Below are 16335 nucleotides of genomic sequence, written 5' to 3' on the forward strand. Positions count from 1 at the left end.
CTTCCATTGCGTGTGTGTTTTAAGCCTTCCCAATGATTATGTAATAGCCTGTAATAAATCCTTTTCTGGTTAAATGGCTTGAATGGATTCTGTTCTCTGTGACTGAACCCTGACTGATACAGCATAGAAGTTAGATTTTAAAATATCACTGGTCCTTTTGGCAATTTTATTTTTCTTTCTCATCTCTTTGTAATTACATGGATACAAAGTCTGAAGTGATGTTGGCATTATTTGTTGCTTTCAATGCACAGGTCAGTTGGAAGATGATCACCGTCCCTAACTGACCTGTGGTTAGTTAGATTCCCCAGAACACACACTATTATTCAATATACCTGTGCTGAGATCTCCCATTTGCCTCTCCAGATCCACTGGCCACCCTTCTCATTCCATTTCACACTCCAGGCCTGACCAGCAGCAGTGGGCTCCCTTGTCCTCTGACTTTGCCAGTGAGGAGGCCTGGTCCTCTGTCCCTCCAGGCCCCCACTACACCTCCCCATCAGGTAGCCATTCACGTTGCTTTTTTTGTTTTTTTTTAATTAATTAATTAATTTATTTTTAATTTTTTTCCTTTATTTTTATTAGTTGGAGGCTAATTGCTTTACAATATTGTAGTGGTTTTTGCCATACATTGACATGAATCAGCCATGGATTTACATGTGTTTCGCATCCTGAACCGCCCTCCCACCTCCCTCCCCATCCCATCCCTCTGGGTCATCCCAGTGCATCAGCCCTGAGCACTTGTCTCATGCATCCAACCTGGACTGGTGATCTGTTTCACACTTGATAATCTACATGTTTCAGTGCTGTTCTCTCAGATCATCCCACCCTCGCCTTCTCCCATAGAGTCCAAGATTCTGTTCTATACACCTGTGTCTCTTTTTCTGTCTTGCATATAGGGTTATCGTTATCCCATATTTTGATCTCCAAACTTGGAACTTTCCTGTTCTTCGTTGGTAAAGAAGTTTGATGGAATGCTCTAGATGGTTGTCAACAACCATAGCAGACCCCAGACATTGTTAACCTCTCTTCCTCTATCTGCATTATTTTCAGTAGTTCCTTCTAGGTTCCAGAACTCAAATAGCTGGTGCTGCCTACTTTTGAGGTCTGGCCCTCAGGAGTTCACTAATCCTCCTACTTTTCCGGCTAAGGTATGGAGAATTCCCTTTGTCCTCAGTGCAGCAGTGTAAATGAAAAAAAAAAATTTTTTTATCCCTCAAAGAACGTTTATATTTGCCCTTGAATTTAATGTATATATCAACCAAGATCTGTTGAATCAGAATTTCTCATGGTGGAGGTAAGGAATCTTTTTTTGCTAATATAACTTCCCTAAATTATTCTGGTGCATTCCTTTGCTTCTCTTTACTCACTGCATCAATATCTGTTGAAAGGAAGGAAGGTAAAGAAACAAAAAAGAAATTTCAATAGTTTGGGTATTTTATTTACTAGTGCACTACAAAGGTTAAATGAGTAATATAAAATTGTACTGTATTACAATTTTTCAGATTTCACTCTATAGCAAGGGAACTATTGGACCGCTAGGCTAATATAGATCCTATAAAAGTTTAGCAAACCACCACTAGGACTGGGAAGCTAAGAGAGGGAAAATAAATCCAACACAATGCTACAGAAATAGAAGAGCCCAGTACTTTCATTAATTTAACTCGAGGTTCATTTTGACATCTTTGGCTGAGCCATCCACTCATTCCTGGACTCTTCCCCTCCTTGTGGCCCTGCTGCGGAAGCTGGTTAGCAACTGAACAACCAGAATCTCTGGTGTTGGGCCCAAGTGACTCAGATCTGCAGTGCTTCTCTGCAGCTGCCCTGGCCTTCTCAGATCTTGCCCTGACTCTCTGACTTTGGGTTATTACTGGACCTATAATACTTTCCCTATCCTGTAAAAGCTCTTTCTACCTTTGGTCACCTTCTTTATCAAAGCCATTTACTGTTCAGATCATTTTATTGAGCTCTGATCTCTTTATTGGTTAGAATCTCAGATGTCTTCTGAGGTTGGAATCAGTTCTTCTGATAGAAGCTGACTCATTTTCCATCAGTGAATATTTTCAGCCTGCTATTAATTTCTCACTTCTTATTTGGGAGATATTCATGTTTTCAGCATAATGAAGAATCAGACCTTTCCAGTTTCTGGAGTCAAGTATTCCCTCATCAATCACTTCCCGGATCTACATAGCCTTCTTGCCTCAATGAGATAGGCTGTCATATCCTATAATTACAATAACAGAAATACCTAGGTGTACAGTAACATTAATGTAGCAAGTAGACATTTTCGTCTCCCCTCTCTCATGTCAGAGAGCATGAGAACTGTTTGGTAGCATGATACTATAGCTCTTTAGAAAATATAGTTGACATCTACTTCTGCTTCATTGACTATATTAAAGCCTTTGACTATGAGGATCACAACAAACTGTGGAAAATTCTTAAAGAGATGGGGATACCTGCCTCCTGAGAAACCTGTATGCAGGTCAAGAAGTGACAGTTAGAACCGATCATGGAACAACAGACTGGTTGAAAACTGGGAAGGGAGTATGTCAAGACTGCATATTGTTACCCTGCTTATTTAATTTAAATGCAGAGTACATCATGCAAAATGCCGGGTTCTATGAAGCTTGAGTTGGAATCAAGATTAACGAGAGAAATCTCAATAACCTCAGATATGCAAATGACACCACCCTTATGACAGAAAGCTAAGAGGAACTAAAGAGCCTCTTGATGGAAGTGAAAGAGGAGAGTGAAGAAGTAAGCTTAAAACTCAACATTCAGAAAACTAATATGGCATTCACTCCCATCACTTCAATGAAATTAGCTGAAGCTCCAGTACTTTGGCCACCTGATGTGAAGAACTGACTCATTGGAAAAGACCCTGATGCTGGGAAAGATTGAAGGCAGGAAGAGAAGGGGATGACAGAGGATGAGATGGTTGGATGGCATCACCAACTCAATGGACATGAGTTTGAGGACATGGACAGGAAAGTCTGGTTTGCTGCAGTCTATGTGGTCGCAAAGAGTCAGACATGACGGAACAACAACAACCTATGTTTTCAAACTGATATTTTTATTATTTCTTTTGGAATATGCAAAAAGCATGCTCACTCCTAGGTAACTGATTTTTTTTTAGCTTTTTGTTGTTGTTCAGTCACTAAGTGTTGTTCAGCTCTTTGGGACCCGTGGTAACCATAAATTCATTCTCTAAGTCTGTTCCTGCTTTGTAAATAAGTTCATTTTTAAAAGATTCCACATATAAAAGATATCATATGATAATTGTCTTTCTGTCTGACTCACTTCACTTAGTATGATATTATCTCCAGATCCATCCATGTTGCTGCAAATGGCATTATTTCATTCTTTTTAACAGCTGAGTAATATTCCACTGTATATATGTACATCTTCTTTATCCATTTATCTGTCAATGGACATTTAGGCTCCTTCCATGTCTTGGCTATTGTAAACAGTGGTGCTATGAACATTGGGTACATACATCCTTTCAAACCACAGCTTATTCCAGATATAGACCCAGGATTGGGATTGCTGGGTTACATGGTAGCTCTAGTTTTAGTTTCTTAAGGATCCTCCTTACTGTTCTCTATAGTGGCTGTATCAATTTACATTCCCACCAAGGGGGTAGGAGAATTCTGTTTTCTCCACATCTTCCCCAGCATTTATTGTTTATAGACTTCCATGATGCCCATTCTGACTGGTGTGAGGTGGTACCTCATTGTAGTTTTGACTTGCGTTTCTCTAATAGTGATTTTGAGCATCTTTTCATGTGCCTATTGGCCATCTGTATGTCTTCCTTGGAGAAATGTCTCTTTAGGTGTTCTGCCCATTTTCTTTTTTGAATGGGTTGTTTATTATTTATTTTTTGATATTGAGCTGCATGAGGTGTTTGTAAATTTTGGAGATTAAGCCCTTGTCAGTTGCTTAGTTGCTTTGTTTGCAAATATTTTCTCCCATTCTATAAGTTGTCTTTTTGTTTGGTTTATGGTTTCCTTTGCTGTGCAAAAGCTTTTGAGTTTAATTAGGTCCCATTTTGTATATTTTTGTTTTCATTTCCATTACTCTAGGAGGTGTACCCAAAAAGATGTTGCTGCAATTTATATCAAAGAGTGTTCTGCCTATGTTTTTCTCTAAGAGTTTTATAGTATCCAGTCTTACATTTAGATCTTCAATCCATTTTGAGTTTATTTTTGTGTATGGCATTAAAGAATGTTCTAGCTTCATTTTTTTTTACATGTATCTGCCCAGTTTTCCCAGCACCACTTATTGAAGTCATTGTCTTTTCTCTGTTGTATATTCTTGCCTCCTTTGTTATAGATTAATTGACTGTAGGTGCAGGAGTTGATCATAGGTGCATTAATTGACTGTAGATTATTTCTGGGCTTTTAATCCTGTTCCATTTGGTATATATTTCTATTTTTTTGTGTGCCAGTATCACACTGTTTTTGATGACTATAGCTTTGTAGTATAGTTGGAAGTTAGGGAGCCTGATTCTTCCAGCTCTGTTTTTTCTTAAAATTACTTCGGATATTCAGGGTCTTTTTTTATCTCCCTAGAAATTTTATGATTTTTTAAATTCTAGTTCTGTGAAAAATGTCATTGATAATTTGATAGAGATTGCATTGAATCTGTAGGTTGCCTTGGGTAGTATATTCATTTTTTACAATATTGATTCTCCCAATCTAAGAACATGGTATATCCTATCTGTGCCATTTTTTATTTCTTTCACCAGCAAGTTATACTTTTCAGATTACAGGACTTTTGCTTCCTTAGGTAGCTTTATTCCTAGGTATTTTATTCTTTTTGGTGCAATAGTAAATGGGATTTCCCCCTTAATTTCTCTTTCTGATCTTCTGTTGTTAGTTTATAGAAACACAACAGGTTTCTGTATATTAATTTTGTATCCTGTAACTTTACCAAATTCATTGCTGAGCTCTAGTAGTTTTCTGGTATCTTCAGGATCTTCTATGTATAGTATTGATGGCTTATGGTGTTGAAATTGTGATCTCCAAAGAAGATTTAACTTCAGGACCAGGGACCAGGCTTGATCATTCAAGAGCTTTTGTATAGCAGAGTTTTATTAAAGTTAAAAGAGAGAAAGCTTCAGACATAGACATCAGAAGGGGGATGGAGAGAGCCCCCCTCGCTAGTTCTAAGCAAGGGAGTTACATGTTTTTTAATTAGTTATTACAATAAATCAAAAGAATGTCTCAAGGTTGTAAAGATCTTACTAGACCCACTTCCATAGTTTACATTTTAAGATAACAGGATTAGCCAGAAGGTTTTCAGGAAGGAGAAACTGTCCTCAAGCAGGATACATGTTGTTATATAATCCTTAGTACAGAGTTTAAACTGAGTTGCTTGTTGTGTAATCATCAGTTCCAGGCCTAAAGAAAAAAAAAACATGTGACTAAGACTAAGGAACATAGAGAAAAAAAAAAAAAAAGATGTTTGTCCTTTCCTCCTCCTTGAGAATTCCAGACCCCTGTCTCCACTTCGAGAGCCCCAGACCCCTTCCTCCTCCTTGGGGACCCCAACTTCTTATCAATCTGCCTAGGAATTGACTCTCTCAGTATCATGTCATCTACAGTCAGTGACAGTTTTACTTCTTTTCCAATGTAAATTCCTGTTATTTCTTTTTCTTCGCTGATTGCCATGGCTAGGACTTTGAAAGATACATTGAATAAAAGTGGTGAGGTTGAACATCTGTGTTTTATTCTTGATCTTAGAGAAAATACTTTCAGCTTTTCACTGTTGAGTATGATGTTAGCTATAGGTTTGTCATACATGGCCTTTATTATGTTGAGGTAGATTCTTCTGTGTCCACTTCATGGAGATCTTTTATCATAAGTGGGTGTATAATTTTGTCAAAAGCTTTTCCTGCATCTGTTGAGATGATCATATGGTTTCTATTCTTCAGTTTGTTGATGTGGTGTATCACATTGATTGGTTTGTGGATACTGAAAACTCCTTGCATTCCTGGGATAAATCCCACTTGATCATGGTGTATGATCCTTTTAATGTATTGCTGGTTTCAGATTGCTTGTATTTTGTGGAGGATTTTTACGTATATTTTCAACGGTAATATTGGCCTGTAACTTTCTTTTTCTGTGATATCTTTGTTTGGTTTGGACATATCAGGGTGATGGTGGCCTCATAAAATGAGTTGGGGAGTTTTCCTTCCTCTGCAATTTTTGGGGAATAGTTTCAGAAGGATAGGTGTTAGCTCTTCTCCAAATGTTTGATAGAATATTTGCCTGTGAAGCTACTAGGTCCCAGGCTTTTGTTTTGGGGAGTTTTTAAATCACAGTTTCAATTTCAGTACCTGTGATTGGTCTGTTTATATTTTCTAGGTCTTCTGTTTCAGACTTGGGAGAGTGTACCTTTTTAAGAATTTGTCCATTTCTTCTAGGTTGTCTATTTTATTGACATATAGTTGCTTGTAGTAGTCTCTTACGATCCTGTACATTTTTGTTGTGTCCATTGTAAATTCTCCTTTTTCATTTAGAAATTTTATTGATTTAAGTCCTTTCCCTTCTTTTTCCCCTGATGGTTAAAGCTTTATCAATTTTGTTTATCTTTTTAAAGAATCAGCTTTTAATTTTACTGATCTATTCTGTGGTTTTCTTTATCACTGTGTCATTTATTTCTGCTCTGATCTTTATTTCTTTACTTCCACTGGCTTTGGCTTTTGTTTGCTCTTCTTTCTCCAATTGCTTTAGGTGTAAGGATAGGTTGTTTATTTGAGATATTTCTTGGTTTCTGAGGTAAGATTGTAGTGCTATAAACTTCCTTCTTAGAACTGCTTTTGCTTCATTCCATAATTGTGGATCATCATGCTTTTGCTTTCATTTTCATTTGTTTCTAGGCACTTTTTGCTTTCTTCAGTGATCCATTGGTTTTTTTAGTGAAATATTGTTTAACCTCCATGTTTGTGCTTTTTAGTTTTTTTCTTGTAGTGATTTTTAATCTCATCGTGTCGTGGTTGGAAATGGTTTTTCATATGATTTCAATTTTCTTAAAATTACTGAGGCTTAGTATGTCTTCCAGAATGTGATCAATCCTGGAGACTGCTCCACATGCACTTGAGAAGAACATATTGTTATTCAGTCATTCAGTCATGTCCAACTCTTTGTGACCCCATGGACTGTAGCACACCAGGCTTCCCTGTCCTTCACCGTCTCCCAAAGCTTGCTCAAACTCAAGTCCATTGAGACGGTGATGCCATCCAACCATCTCATCCTCTGTCGTCCCCTTCTCCTCCTGCCTTCAATCTTTCCCAGCATCAGGGTCTTTTCTGATGAGTCAGCTCTTCGAGTTAAGGTGGGCAAAGTATTGGAACTTTAGCATCAGTACTTCTAACAAATTTTCAGGGTTGATTTCTGTTAGGATTGACTGGTTTTATCTCCTTGCAGTCCAAGAGACTCTCAAGAGTCTTCTCCAACACCACAGTTAAAAAGCATCAATTCTTCGACGCTCAGCCTTCTTTATGGTTCAACTCTCATATCCATACATGACTACTGGAAAAATGATAGCTTTGACACTACAGACCTTTGTTGGCAAAGTAATGTCTCTGCTTTTTAATATGCTGAGTTTGTCATAGCTTTTCTTCCAAGGAGAAAGTGTCTTTTAATTTCGTGGGTGAGAAGAACGTGTATTCTTTTTCTTTTGGATGAAATGTTCAGTTGCTGTGGCAGAAAGAGCCATAAACAAGATCAAACCCGAATATCAGGTTTCTGGAACCACTATTTGTTTAATGTTCAAGCTAACAATACCTGGTAAACAAACTCCAACATCTCAAATAACAAAGCAGGTACAGGTCTGGGATTTTAATAAATTGACGTGATTCATTTAGACATACTTGCAGGATTGGTTTGAAACAACAAAGCCTTACTGATTGTGATATTTTACATTTTTAATAGAATTCATGGATTTCTCTTGGGTGTCATAGAAAATTTTTATGTAACTAAGTGATAACTTTCTAGTAGATAAATGGGCAACAAACATAAACATATAATTCTCAAAACAGGAAATAAAAAGTAAAACATCTGATCAACATATATTCAGTGTAGTATTGAATCTCATAGTAATGAAAAAAGTAAAGAGCTTAAAAGCACATGTTAATGATGATTTACTTCCTAGTTGAAATGAACAGAGGGGAAACCCATAGGAATACAGGTTGTCAGCTGGAGAGGGGCGAGGTCAGCCTGGGACAGAAGAGGGTGAGGTCTTTGGGTTCCATCAGGCTGCAGGAACTAGGGGCATGCTCAGGTCACTCTAGGTGGCAGAAGTTTGTCAAAAGATGTCTGGGGTGGGGGGAATGGGAAACAAGTCATCAGTCCTCATGTCACCCAGAAAGTTCCTCAGGAGTCTTAGTAGTCTGACTGCAGTTTTGATCACTTAGTGAGAACTCTTGTTGTTCACTCTTAATAGAAGCCACCTATACAGGTACACCCTGAGGAATCAATGAGATAGAGTACATGTAAATACTTTCAAACCACAATGTTTTAGAGGGATTTATTAGTTGTTGTGGGGTCACTGGCCTTCTTTGAAGTAGTGTTTCTTTTAACTTGACATCTATATTTTCTTCCTCTTTTTTTTTTTTTTTAAATTTTCAATAAAATGGTATAGATTTTGCTGAGTAGGCCTGGCTTATGATTTGGCTTGTAGGGGAGAAAACTCTCATTCTCTTTGTTAATATCAAGATATCAGGAATATCAAGAATGAGGGACATTGCTGTTTTGTTTGTTTGTTTTATTCTTTTTTGAGGTGGTGTTTAAAAACTGAAGTTCTGGGGTCATAGGTGCCTATGGAGGTACCTAAGGACTCGCAGTGTGTGTGAGGGGGCAGGTGTGGGAGTGGAGTTGAGAGCCAGCTGGCAAGGACTGAACGGCTGGGTTTGTTCCTCTTCATTACAGCTCTGTTTTGTCTGCTTTCTACATCATGATTCTGGGTAAGACTTTACATCCAAAAAGAAGGTGGTGACGGGTTCAAATGTTAGCAACTTTGGCAGCAAAAGAGAAGTGAACCCAATGCTGACATTAATTGACAAAAGCTAATGAAGACAGAGAGGCCTGGCATGCTGCCGTCCATGGGGTCGCAAAGAGTCGGACACGACTCAGCGACTGAACTGAACTGAACTGAATGAAGACAGAACTGATGCAATTAATCAGAGCGAAACTGAACACTACTTGATCAACATCTGGAATCCAAGCTGGCAAAAGAGAATTGATCAATAATAAGCCACTGCAAGGGGATCCAACCAGTCCATCCTAAAGGAAATCAGTCCTGAATGTTCATTGGAAGGACTCATGCTGAAGCTGAAACTCCCAACACTTTGGCCACCTGATGCGAAGAACTGACTCATTGCAAAAGACCCTGATGCTGGGAAAGATTGAAGGTGGGAGGAGAAGGGGACGACAGAGGATGAGACAGTTGGATGGCATCACCGACTCAATGGACATGAGTTTGAGAAAACTCCAGGAGTTGGTGATGGATAGGGAGGCCTAGCATGCTGCAGTCCATGGGGTCGCAAAGAGTCAGACATGACTGAGCAACTGAACTGAAGCCACAATTGCATGTGTTGCAATGATTAAAGCCTGAGATGGACTTCCTCTTCCTCCCAGGTCCCGTCTGAGACTGAGGACACAGAACTTTTGAAAGGTAAGACTCAGCTGACCCGGTTACACTGTGCGGAGGACAACATTAGTGTTTTGTCAACCTCTCCCTGTATTTGCCGAAGACCATGTAGCTAGTTCTGGTCAATGACATGTGAGTGGAAGGGATATATATATTATTCAGCATTGAGGTGGGAAAAAGCTGATGCCTAATTCTTTGGACTTACTCTTTCTTGCCGCGGTGATCAAGAAGGCCAAAAGCTTCAGATGGATATACCAACAAGGTGATGGTCCTCCAGCACGCTGAGCACAGGTGGCTGTGCGGGGCAGAGGACCCTGCCCACGGACAGTGCGCCATGAGTGAGGAATAAAGCTTTGGGGTCTTCAGCTACTGATGTAATGGTTAGAGCAGCCTAACTGAATATCCACCAGGAGGAAATGGGGAGGCTCTAGGAAGGTTTTTCAAGGTGGGAATTCCCAGGGGCTGCCTGAAAGACAGCAAAGCTAGAATTGCCAAGTGAAGCGGTGGCCAGGTGAAGCAGGTGGGGAGTAAATAACAGCTAGCTGAGGAAGCGGTGTGAGTCACTGGAAAAAACATGTACTTTGGACTCAAATTGACCCACCTAGGGTTCAAATTTAGGTTTTACTTTTTATTTTCTTTTTGAGCAAGTTGCCAATCTCTCTTACTTTTCTAAATTTGTAAAGCATAATACCTACATGATTGCTGAAAAAGATTAAATTATACATACATACACACAAATCCATTTAGCACAATATCTAACCGTTGGTAAGTAACCAATAAACCTAGATGCCCCTCCTTTCTGGCCACTTCCCTCTAAGACCATTTCAGAGCTTGGCAGCTGTTAACTTTTGATCTCACGGACTCTACAAGTGGGACTCCTTCAAGTTTAAAGTCCTCACTCCAAGGTCTGCATCCCACAGATCCTTGCTGGAGCTTTGAAACGGGAATGGAATGCTGCCAAATCCTTGTCTTAATTGCTTTATTTGTAGTGTCCTTGGATTCTGAAGAGGGAATCTTAACACTGAACTGAGTCTAAAGTCTGGGCGAGGGAGGGGCTGTGAGAAAGAAGTCTGGTGGCCAGCTTTCAGCTCCCTTCTGCCCAGTATGGATAAAAGCATTCCCCTCTCCCTGTCTTAACTGGTCATTTATAGTAGCCTCTGGGCTTCCCCGGTGGCTCAGCTGGTAATGTACCCGGATTGCGGAATCCCACCAAACACCACAGGAGCCGCGGATTGATGCAAAAACAGTGAGGAACTTTATTACAAGCTGAGCAGGGACTCTCTTCACACAATGGCGAAGGAGCCCCCCGTGAAAGCGGCGAATCTTTTTTATACTGTATAGCAGGGGAAGCGGAAAGGGAAGCTTAAGGGGATTGGTTAATTCTTCAACTAAGGGTATCTTGTTAGCTACTGATTGGTGGGTTAGAGTAAGTGGGGGTGAGGGACTTCCTGTCTTCCCCTGATTGGCTCGTTGAGTTTCTTTGTCTTAAAGTTTCCTTTTCTCTCCTCGGGAGGGGGTTTTACTCAAAATGGCGGTGCTATGTTTTCTCTCCTCGGGAGGGTTTTCACATTTCCCAGTAAAGAATTCGCCTGCTATGCAGGAGACTTGGGTTCCATCCCTGGGCTGGGAAGATCCCCTGGAAAAGGGAAAGGCTACCCACTCCAGTATTCTGGCCTGGAGAATTCCATGGTTCATGGGGTTACAAAGAATCGGACATGACTGAGTGACTTTCACTTTCTTTCCAGCCTGTTTGGTGCCTTTACTTCCTTCCATCCTGACCATCAGGAAATATTTTCAAAGAAACTAAGCTTATTAGAAACTGAAGGGAAACAGCAAATCCCAAAATACAAATGTGAAAACAGAGAAATGCAAGAGTTTACTGGACCAGTAGCTCTCATCTGAGCAAACTGGGATCACTCCCTGACACTCAGAGGCCTGGGACCTATAGCTATACACTGACATTCTGGCAAACAGGCAGAAATTACCTGATCCCAGAGTTGGTTTTACTGTTGAATTTTAGTGAAAATACTTCCCTTGGTCCCGCTCTGGTTGGGCTCGGGGACAGGGTGTTAATTTTATATTACAAAATAACCTTGATTGGAGAGACTATGCAAAAGAAAAAAAATTGTATTTTTTAAAAGGAGGCATAAGATTGAGGGGAAAAGAAGTTGAGAAATACTCTTCGAGTAACTTGGAATCCCAGGGTCTCAAAGGCGAGGTAGCAGAGAAGGAAGTGAGAGGAGGAAGCCCGTGTGTACTGAGAAAAAGATCTCAGAGAGGCCAGGGCAGCATTCGGTGAGTAGGAACATTTGTGTCTTCCTGGCCTCTTACCCCATTTACCCTCACCTGTTTAAAGGTGGGCTTCTTGGGACATTTCATCCAGTCTTACAGTTCCAAGGGGAGCACAGAAATGGTCATTCGATTTGAAAAAGTAGAGAGAACTTTTATTAAGTTCTTTGCTTTTAAAGAACCTTAGTAAGTTCTTTATTAAGATTTATTTTACTGGCTGGGTTGACTCTTCGTTCCTGCATGAGCTTTCCTCCAGTTGCAGCAAGTGGGAGCTACTCTCTAGTTGCAATGCACAGACTTCCTTGGCTGCAGAGCAAGGCCGGGGCTCTAGGGCGCAATGGCTTCAGCAGCCGTGGTGCCTGGGCCTGGGAGTTGCACCTGGGCTCTAGAGCACAGGCTCAGTAGCTGGGGCCCACAGTCTCAGCTGCTGTGAGGCATGTGGGATCTTCTGAGATAAAGGCTTGCACACGTGTCTCCTGCACCGGCAGGCAGATGCTTCACCACGGAGCCACGTGGAAGCCCAGGGAGAAAGTTGTAATGTGGGAGGAGCGTCTCCAGCGCCCAAGGGCCCCGTGGTATCGCTGGGGCAATTTTGCGCCTCTGTTTCCCCCTTCTTCCTCTTCCGCGTCTTCAGCTCAACCTGTCTACAACGGAAACCTCAGACCAGCCAGCATTTTGCAGAGCAGTTCTGGGTTCCTGCCTCGTTCTGAGGCGGGCCCAGAGCTCTCGACGCATTTGTGGAGGTGAGATGATGGACATGCCTTGAGTCCAACGGGGCTTTGAGCTGGTTCAGGCCGGGGAAGAGGGTATAGAGGGGAGCTCTGCTCCACCCAAGTGCCCTCAAAGAGTGCCAGCTCTCTCCTTTTGCCCCCAAACCCCCGCTGCCCCAAAGACTAATCCGTGGGGGAACCCCCCCCCCCCACCCATCCCCCCAATCTCCAGACAAGTGCAGGGAAAAGAATTTGCATCCCTAAAGGAGTGCTTCTCCCCGCTGGTTCCCCCTGCACCAAACGCCTTATTGTTTGTGAGTTCCTGTCTTGGGATGGCATCACCAACTCGATGGACATGAGTTTGGGTAAACTCCGGGAGTTGGTGATGGACAGGGAGGCCTGGCGTGCTGCGGTCCCTGGGGTCGCAAAGAGTCTGACATGGCTGAGCGACTGAACTGAACTGTCCTGGGAACATGGGGTCTGCTCGTCCTGCCGGGTTTCCCCGGCCCCAGCTCCCCACCCCCTCGGCGGGGGCTCCCCTGCGCCTGCAGGGCTCGGCCCAGCGCCCCGCGCCTGTGCTTGCCGCTCCGGCTTCACTTTCGCTTTCACTTTTGGTCCCGGTCCGGGGTGGCCGAGGCAGGCGACAGCGACGCGGTCCCCGAGTCCCAGGTACTGAGTGAGACAGTCCCCAGTACACCCCGCTGGGGGGGGAGTCTGGGTGATTGGGGGAAGAGCGAGGCCAGGGCAGCCTTTCTGTGCCGAGAGGTGTGGCGGTCCAGGGACCCGGGGAGGAAGGCAGTCAGCGGGCGGCGGTGAAGTGGGGTCCGGGAGCCGGGGGGAGTCGCGAGGCTGGGGATCGTGTCCGCGGGGAGGGTGGTGGGGTTGGCGCAGGCTTAACAGTGTCTTGCCTCTCTTTCTGCGTCGGGAGCTGGCCAGGGGCGCAGACCTCCCCTAAGCCCAGTCACTTCCCGGCAGGCAGGCGGGAGCCGTCCTCTGCGCTTCTCTTTGAGGCTGGGTTCCTGCCAGCCTCGTCCGCTGGGCTCCAGAGGAGGGCCACGTGAGGTGGTGAGTGGGTGGTGGGGGAGAGAGGTTGGTGTTTGGCCAAAGAGGGCACCTGGCCAATAGCAGTTGGAGAAACAAACGTGAGTTCCGTGAGTTGCAGGCGCAGGGATGTTGTGGCAATAAGTTAAGCGTCCTCAAGATCAATTCAAGTCTGTCCCTTCTTGTGCACTTCTTGCCAATAGTTGTCTGTCCTCCCTTCGCTGTGGCTCAGCCGGGAGTTTATTGAGTTTAAAGGCTGTGCTGTTGGAGCAAGTTAAAATTCCCTCTCGGTGTCTTATTAGCCTGGTGGGCCTGCAAGTTAATTTCAGGAGGAAGGAGAAAGCACAGACACTTCCTTACCGTCTTCATGGAGGTTCTTTGTGAGGCCAGGTTCAGGAAGAAGTGCTCTGGTTTCTACTAAATCCCCAAAGTATTTGCTCTCAACTCAGGATGGGGGGTCAACGACTTAAAAAAAAAAAAAAAAAAGGCTGGAAAATTAGCCAGATTTTCTCTTTTTGCACGGAGTTGCAGTTGTAGTGATAGGCAGCACATTTTCAGGTGGGCCTAAGTAGAAAAGTTCTACTACATTAAAAAATTGAATCAACATTTTTTTTGTATTATTTACCAGCAGTAACTAGCTGTCATCAATGCTGGTTCACTTCATTGCTCAGAGCCTTTGGAAGAAGGCCTGTTACCTCTTGATGATGGATTTGACATTCCATGATGTCCTGAAAAGGGAAGGAGGAGACAGCCCAGGACCAGTTGCCCTGACTTTCAGTGTGCGTGGGAGAAGTCAGAATCACCAAAGGCAGTTAGGCTCCTAGAGTATCTTGAACTGTTTCTGGCCGTGAAAGTAAGTTAGGAACTCTGTTACTGTGGCCCTTTAATCTGCAACACTGATTGCAAAAGAAGATTTAGTAAGATCAGATGTCAAAGGAAGGTAGTTTTTAAAACTAAAGAAGTACAGTCAAGAACAGGAAATTCCTTTTAAGCCCTCATCTCTGTGCTCTCGGTCTGTGTGTATTTAACTGCCTTCTTGATATTTACGCTTGGATATCTCACCAGTTCAGTTCAGTTCAGTCGCTCAGTCGTATCCGACTCTTTGCAACCCCATGAATCGCAGCACGCCAGGCCTCCCTGTCCATCACAAACTCCCGGAGTTTACTCAAACTCATGTCCATCGAGTCGGTGATGCCATCCAGCCATCTCATCCTCCATCGTCCCTTTCTCCTCCTGCCCAATCCCTCCCAGCATCAGGGTCTTTTCCAGTTGGTCAACTCTTCACATGAGGTGGCCAAAGTACTGGAGTTTCAGCTTCAGCATCAGTCCCTCCAATGAACACTCAGGACTGATCTCCTCTAGGATGGACTGGTTGGATCTCCTTGCAGTCCAAGGGACTCTCAAGAGTCTTCTCCAACACCACAGTTCAAAAGCATCAATTTTTTGGCTCTCAGCTTCACAGTCCAACTCTCACATCTATACATGACCACTGGAAAAACCATACCCTTGACTAGACGAACCTTTGTTGGCAAAGTAATGTCTCTGCTTTTTAATATGCTATCTAGGTTGGTCATAACTTTCCTTCCAAGGAGTAAGTGTCTTTTAATTTCATGGCTGCAATCACCATCTCCAGTGATTCTGGAGCCCCCAAAATAAAGTCTGCCACTGTTTCCCCATCTATTTCCCATGAGGTGAAGGGACCACATGCCATGATCTTAGTTTTCTGAATGTTGAGCTATAAGCCAACTTTTTCACTCTCCTCTTTCACGTTCATCAAGAGGCTTTTTAGTTCCTCTTCACTTTCTGCCATAAGGGTGGTGTCATCTGCATATCTGAGGTTATTGATATTTCTCCCGGCAGTCTTGATTCCAGCTTGTGCTTCTTCCAGCCCAGCGTTTCTCATGATGTATTCTGCATATAAGTTAAACAAGCTGGGTGACAATATACAGACTTGATGTACTCCTTTTCTTATTTGGAACCAGTCTGTTGTTCCATGTCCAGTTCTAACTGTTGTTTCCTGACCTGCATACAGGTTTCTCAAGAGGCAGGTCAGGTGGTCTGGTATTCCCATCTCTTTCAGAATTTTCCACAGTTTATTGTGACCCACACAGTCAAAGGCTTTGGCATAGTCAATAAAGCAGAAATAGATGTTTTTCTGGAACTCTCTTGCTTTTTCTATGATCCAGCAGATGTTGGCAATTTGATCTCTGGTTCCTCTGCCTTTTCTAAAACCAGCTTGAACATCTGGAATTTCACAGTTCACGTACTGTTGAAGCCTGGCATGGAGAATTTTGAACATTACTTTACTAGCGTGTGAGATGAGTGCAATTGTGCCGTAGTTTGAGCATTCTTTAGCATTGCCTTTCTTTGGGATTGGAATGAAAACTGACCTTTTCCAGTCCTGTGGCCATTGCTGAGTTTTCCAAATTTGCTGGCATATTGAGTACAGCACTTTCACAGCATCATCTTTCAGGATTTGAAATAGCTCAACTGGAATTCCATCACCTCCACTAGCTTTGTTCATAATGATGCTTTCTAAGGCCCACTTGACTTCACATTCTAGGATGTCTGGCTCTAGGTGAGTGATCACACCATTGTGATTATCTGGGTCGTGAAGATCTTTTTTGTACAGTCCTTCTGTATA

The 16335-nt window shown here is 42.7% G+C and overlaps 1 protein-coding gene across 5 annotated transcripts in view; it reads left to right on the forward strand.

Annotated features, from left to right (window-relative positions):
- The window catches only part of ERAP1 (endoplasmic reticulum aminopeptidase 1), a 99936-nt gene that overhangs the window by 43828 nt on the left and 39773 nt on the right, over window positions 1-16335 (forward strand). The window contains exon 1 of one of the 5 annotated variants that reach the window (XM_043464593.1): window positions 9657-9675. The exons of 2 other annotated variants lie outside the window; for them this stretch is intronic. Coding sequence is in view for 1 of the 3 variants with exons in the window: in XM_043464590.1 (XP_043320525.1) it covers window positions 13124-13319 (196 nt within the window). In the remaining 2 variants the exon portion in view is untranslated. Of the gene's footprint in view, window positions 1-9656; window positions 9676-12475; window positions 12684-12986; window positions 13320-16335 lie in introns of those variants that run through there. 2 more of the 5 variants (XM_043464592.1, XM_043464590.1) reach the window with 2 other exon arrangements.

The sequence above is a fragment of the Cervus canadensis genome, chromosome 4, assembly GCF_019320065.1.
Source record: "Cervus canadensis isolate Bull #8, Minnesota chromosome 4, ASM1932006v1, whole genome shotgun sequence".
Taxonomy (NCBI): Eukaryota; Metazoa; Chordata; class Mammalia; order Artiodactyla; family Cervidae; genus Cervus; species Cervus canadensis.